The sequence below is a fragment of the Chiloscyllium plagiosum genome, chromosome 31 (assembly GCF_004010195.1).
Source record: "Chiloscyllium plagiosum isolate BGI_BamShark_2017 chromosome 31, ASM401019v2, whole genome shotgun sequence".
In the NCBI taxonomy this organism is placed as follows: domain Eukaryota; kingdom Metazoa; phylum Chordata; class Chondrichthyes; order Orectolobiformes; family Hemiscylliidae; genus Chiloscyllium; species Chiloscyllium plagiosum.
In genome coordinates, this window is record NC_057740.1 from 20,585,626 (window position 1) to 20,591,625 (window position 6,000).

Genomic DNA, 6,000 nt, shown 5'->3' on the forward strand with positions numbered 1-6,000 from the left:
CCACCACTCTCTGGCTGAAGAAATGTCTCCGCATTTCTGTTCTGAATTTACCCCCTCTAATTCTAAGGCTGTGTCCACGGGTCCTAGTCTCCTCGCCTAACGGAAACAATTTCCTAGCGTCCACCCTCTCCAAGCCATGTATTATCTTGTAAAGTCGTTTTGATAAAATCCCCTCCCTAGTCAATATCTTTCTCCCAGAACAAATGAATTTCCATGTGAAAAAGTGTCAATTTAACCAGGCTTTCTAGAGTTAATGAAAGAGTGAGAATTCTTCTTTACTAACCACAAGAAGAAATAATAATGCAATGCACATATATCAGTAATGAGAAGGAAGTACAAAAATAAAATATAAGTTAAAAGATACACAAATCAGCCTGTGGGTCATAGAGTCCTAGTCATAGAGATGTACAGCATGGAAACAGACCCTTCGGTCCAACCCGTCCATGTCAACCAGTTATCCCAACCTAATCTAGTCCCACCTGCCAGCACAATGCCCATATCCCTCCAAACCCATCCTTTTCATATACACATCCAAATGCCTGTTAAATGTTGCAAATGTACCAGCCTCCTCCACTTCCTCCGGCAGGTCATTCCATACATGTACCATCTTCTGTGTGAAAAAGTTGCCCCTTAAGTCTCTTTTATATCTTTCCCCTCTCACCTAAACCTATGCCCTGGACTCCTTGACCCCAGGGAAAAGACTTTGTCTATTTAACCTATCCATGCCCCTCATAATTTTGTAAACCTCTATAAGGTCACCCCTCAGCCGCCAACACTCCAGGGAAAATGGATCATGTGTGAAGATAATGGAATCCTGAGAATTGAGCAGTTGATTCCAGGATTTGCAGATTGTGTGAAATTATTTTATCATGTTTCCTTTGAACTAGCTTACTGATTGGCTTCCAGCACTGAGAGTGAGAGAGTCTTACCTGCTGACTAGTTTCCAGGATGCAGAATGAGAGAGTCCTTTCCTATGAATGCAGGACGAACTACTGGATAGTCCTCCAACTATTACTTTCACAGCACACTAACACTTAAACTCATACTTGTACACACAAGTACCTCAGCCCACCAGGACACACCTGCAAGCGTTGGAGGTTGTTTTTAACCCAAGTCCCTGTGTATTCTTGAAAAGGGAAAACACAAACATATCTCTCACCCAAATAGCTGTCTTTCATCATATTCACAGTCTGAGATACTCATAGAAAATTACTGTTCAATTTGTAGTGTATTTCTCTTCTTAAAGCTTCATTGACACCTTCGTGTAGCTTTCCAGGGCTCCACTATGAATAGCCACATAAATTACATGTGCAATTCTTTTGTGACTGGATTTCCCCTATTTTAAATGTTGCAATTAAAAGTTTAATATATCCATAGGTGAACCAGAGTTTGATCTGTAGTCATGACACTAACAGAAAGTAGTGAGAGGAAGTTTTCTAATAAAAGTCAACTAGCTATTTTCTGACATTCATATCTATAAAAAAATCTTATAATGTAAGTTTTTGAAAAAAATAGGGCAATATTGACTGTGTGTGATAGTTAAATTGGGTGATAGAGTCAGCCTGTTTTATAACTCCACTGAAATCCATTCAAAGTGATGCAAAAGCAAACAAATTGATAACTCAATCTCACCTGTTTTATACCAGCACATAAGTCAAGATTAATCCCATTGAACTGCAGCTCTCTCTGGGCACAAGAGTGACTGGAGTAACTTTACATATTTGTGTACTTATGATTTATTTATTGGACAGTTTTTGCTGTGCCATCATTCTTGTTAGAAAACACCATATATGTTGTGTTACAGGAATACACAGAAAATATCCTATTGTGTTTAAGGTATAATTCAGAGAAGGGGATATGTTACTTTTTTCCACTGTGTTTGGGGGTGAGCTCCCCTTCACTTCTATCACACGGCTGAGTAGAAATCCTCCTGCATTTGGGGTACAAGGGAAAGATGTCCAAGTCAATACTCATGATGTTTGGCTCAATATCGAATGCATTTTCCATAGCCATCAAGTCCTAGAGTGAGCCTTGAGCCCAGGTTTTCTGGTTCCGAGGCAGAAACACTATCCATTATAATATTAGACCTCCAACTCAAAGCTACCTTCAGGATTTATCCCAGTATGTGTTTATTTCTTCAGTGGTCTTAAACTTGCTGGGATGCTGACTGTTGTATTTTCAGGATCCTGTTCTGTTTTTAGCCATTCGGTAAGATTTTGATGATGCTGCTGGAATTTCAAAACCAGACTATCCTGTCATCCTGACTCTGGAAACAGTTTGGGGATTGCAGGAAAAGGTGGACCAGACAGAGTGCTGGTAGAATAATCCCAGCTGTTATGCAACAGACAACTATAAAACAGAGCTTTGTTTAAAGGAAAAGAACAATGTATCCGAAATAGAAGTGTGACAGTATGATTTTTTAAAACTAACAGATTCACCTGGTTGAATGTAAGATGCAGAATGAATCTTGCTGACTATGTTTGTTTGTTTTCTATTGCAGGTGCGTGGGAGAATGATAGACTGCATCAGTAACATCATGTTTTACACAATGTCATCATGCTGCCAACAGTTTCTGGGTCTGACCCTGATGGTTTTAATTACACGATCAACAGTGAGCTGCCCAGCTCGATGTGAATGTGCGGCTCAAATTAGATCAGTGGTGTGCCACAGAAAGCGGCTGACAGCTATTCCAGACGGCATTCCCACAGAAACGAAAATACTTGACCTGAGCAAAAATAGACTGAGGTGCATCAACTCAGGGGACTTGGCAGCATTTCCTCTCTTGGAAGAGATTGACCTGAGTGAGAATATCATCACAAACGTCGAACCCGGAGCTTTCAGCAACTTATTCAACCTGAGGTCCCTGCAGCTTCGTAGCAACCAGCTGAAACTGATCCCAACCGGGGTGTTCAGCAGACTAAGCAACTTAACCCGCCTGGATCTCAGTGAGAACAAGCTGGTGATTCTCCTGGATTACATGTTCCAGGATTTGAGGAATTTGAAACACCTGGAAGTTGGGGACAATGATCTTGTCTACATCTCCCAGCGGGCCTTCAGTGGCTTGGTGAGTCTGGAGCAGCTCACCATCGAGAAATGCAACCTGACCTCGATTTCTGCTGAATCCTTGTCCTACCTGCAGAGCCTGATCACACTGAGGCTGCGCCACCTCAGCATCAGCTTTCTGGAAGAGCAGAACTTTCGGAAACTGTACAACTTGAAAGAGCTGGAGATTGACTACTGGCCACTTCTTGACACCATGACTCCCACAACCCTGTACGGCCTGAACCTCACGTTTCTCTCCATCACTAGCACTAACCTTTCCAGTGTCCCCTCTGGGGCCTTCAGAAATCTGATCTATCTCCAATTGCTGAACCTGTCCTACAATCCTATCAGCAGCATTGAATCGGGCTCTTTCCGTGATTTAATCCGCCTCCAGCACTTGTACATTGTCAGCACTATGCTCGCCACCATCGAGCCGCATGCTTTCCTCGGCCTGAGGCAATTAAAAGTGCTGAACGTCTCCAACAACTTCTTGGTGACCCTGGAAGAGAGCACTTTCCAGTCGGTGGCCACCCTGGCGGTGCTGCGTTTGGATAGCAACCCACTGTCCTGTGACTGCCGCCTCCTGTGGCTCCTGCACAGGAGGAAGACGCTGAGTTTTGAGGGCAGCCAGCCGGTCTGCGCCTCCCCAGCAGATATCCAGGGCAGCGAGTTGAAAGACTTCGAGGACTCCGCCGTCCACAGCTATTTCACCTGCCAAAAGCCCAAAATCCGGGACAGGAAACCTCAGCGAGTCACCGCTGGGGAAGGGCAGACAGTCTATTTCACTTGTAGGGCTGATGGGGAACCAGCTCCTGTTATCATGTGGGTCTCTCCCCAGAGGAGGATGATCACCAGTAAAAGTAACGGCAGAATAACGATCCTGCCCAGTGGTACCCTGGAGATCCGCTTTGTCCAAGTCCATGACAGTGGCACTCACATCTGCATCGCGAGTAACGCCGGAGGCAATGATACCTCATTCGCTGTGCTGACTGTGAAGGGACGGCCAGCAGACGGTGCCCTGTATGCTAACAGGACAGCATACCTCACAGAGTTCAACGAGACTGCGTTCAACGACACACAGGTGTTCCTGAAGTTCACACTTGACGTGAAAACCATCCTGGTCTCCACCGCCATGGGGTGCATCACCTTCTTAGGGGTGGTGCTGTTCTGTTTCCTGCTCCTGTTTGTGTGGAGCCGAGGAAGGGGCCACCACAAAAACAATTTCTCCGTTGAGTACTCGTTCCGCAAGGTCGATGGCCCAACAGTTAGTGGCGGACAAGGAGGAGCGAGGAAATTCAACATGAAGATGATTTAAGTCAACTTAACTCAACGTGAAACGGACCCTGTGTGTAAACTAGGGGTGACAGTTTTTTCATGGTCAACACTGAGTGATCATTTAACTCATACAAACCTGCTTATCATGTTATAATAATAAGCATAACTGATACGGTGTGAATTAATCTTCATTGATGGCTCAAATAAGAGCTGAGAGTTGCATGCTGTAGATCGTCCCCCAGTCCTTTGACTGGCATGGCTCATTGTAATGCATCATTACCTACTTAACACACTAAAACTTTTCTTTCAGGATGGAAATTGGTTCAGGTATGAACGCAGCGGCGGCGGGGACCATCATACTGAGACAGATGCAAAACAGCAACAGAAGAACCTCCTTCTGATCCTCTGGCCTTAGTAAAAGACAGACAGGGCTAGCAGCATTGGTATAGAGAAAACAATTAGTCTACATGAAATAAAAAGGTCCAGAATGGCTCGTTCAGAAGTGAAAAGGGCTAGATAGGCAGTGGGTTTAACATTGGTAAAACAAAAAGGAGAGAAGCAAATGGAATAGATGGTAATTGTACTCCCATATAAAATCTTTGAAGAGAAAATGAGGTCTGCAGATGCTGGAGATCAGAGATGGAAATGAAGGGCTAATGCCCGAAACGTCGATTCTCCTGTTCCCTAGATGCTGCCTGACCTGCTGCGCTTTTCCAGCAACACATTTCCATCTCCCATATAAAATACTAAGGGAGTTTTAATGGCATAACAGAAGAGCAATTGATGTATAGTGGACATGAATAGAATTGTTAAGGGGTACTTTGAGTACAGCTGACCCCTATTTTCTGCTATTAACAACATCATGCCTAGTCTGCATAGAATTCTTTTCCTTACATCCATTAGCATTCCTTTTACCTTCTTTTTGGGGACACATTTGTCATTTATTCCATTTGCTCTTTCGACTTTTGTTGACTGTATAAAACCTACCACTATTCCAGCCCATTTCAATTCCAAAGAAATTTCATGTCCATATTGGACTCAAAAAGTTGACTGTTTTTCTCTATCTCCAGATGCTGCTGGATCTGCTGAGTTTCTGCAGCATCTTTTGTTTTGATTTTGGATCTCCAGTGTCTGCAGTGCTTTGCTTTTAAATGCTTCCCTTTCTGGAAGCTGCCTCCAACAGACCATTTGACCACTGGCTTGGCTGCTTCAATGTACCTAACAACTACCTACAGCACATCTGTTGCAGTCTAGCCAGCTCTGATTTAGCAAAGGGATTTAAAACTTATGTTGAATGAGCAGAAAAGCTGGCATCTATTCTTGGCAGATACCCTTAAACAATGAAGAGGCCCCTAGCCAAAGCATCAAATGTCACCAACACCCTGTGACTGGCAATAAATTGGGAAGGTTCTGGATCTGTTTCAAGCTCATAGAACAGGCACAGTAAAACCCTGTTTTTCACTTTACATTCCACTCAGGTGGTTCATCGTTAGCATTGACAAATTAGAAGAACTTTTTTAATGCCACAACATAAAATTGTCCAGCCATGTCTTTATTCACTTGTGACCCCATCAGCAGTCAGCTAAACATGGTCTTCTAGTATGCTGAGTGTTCAATTTACCAATACACAATAATCCAACAAAGTTGTGTCAAGCAAGTATTTAACCTTTGTAATAACTAAAC

The 6,000-nt window shown here is 43.5% G+C and overlaps 1 protein-coding gene across 2 annotated transcripts in view; it reads left to right on the top strand.

Moving 5' to 3' along the window:
- Positions 1 to 5,390, top strand: part of LOC122565300 (leucine-rich repeat and immunoglobulin-like domain-containing nogo receptor-interacting protein 2) — a 169,642-nt gene extending 164,252 nt beyond the window's left edge. For both annotated transcript variants that reach the window (XM_043721111.1, XM_043721112.1), the window contains exon 3: positions 2,501 to 5,390. In XM_043721111.1, the coding sequence (XP_043577046.1) occupies positions 2,513 to 4,357 (1,845 nt within the window). In that variant the 5' untranslated portion in view covers positions 2,501 to 2,512 and the 3' untranslated portion in view covers positions 4,358 to 5,390. The remainder of the gene's footprint in view (positions 1 to 2,500) is intronic.
- Positions 5,391 to 6,000: the final 610 nt, after the last annotated feature.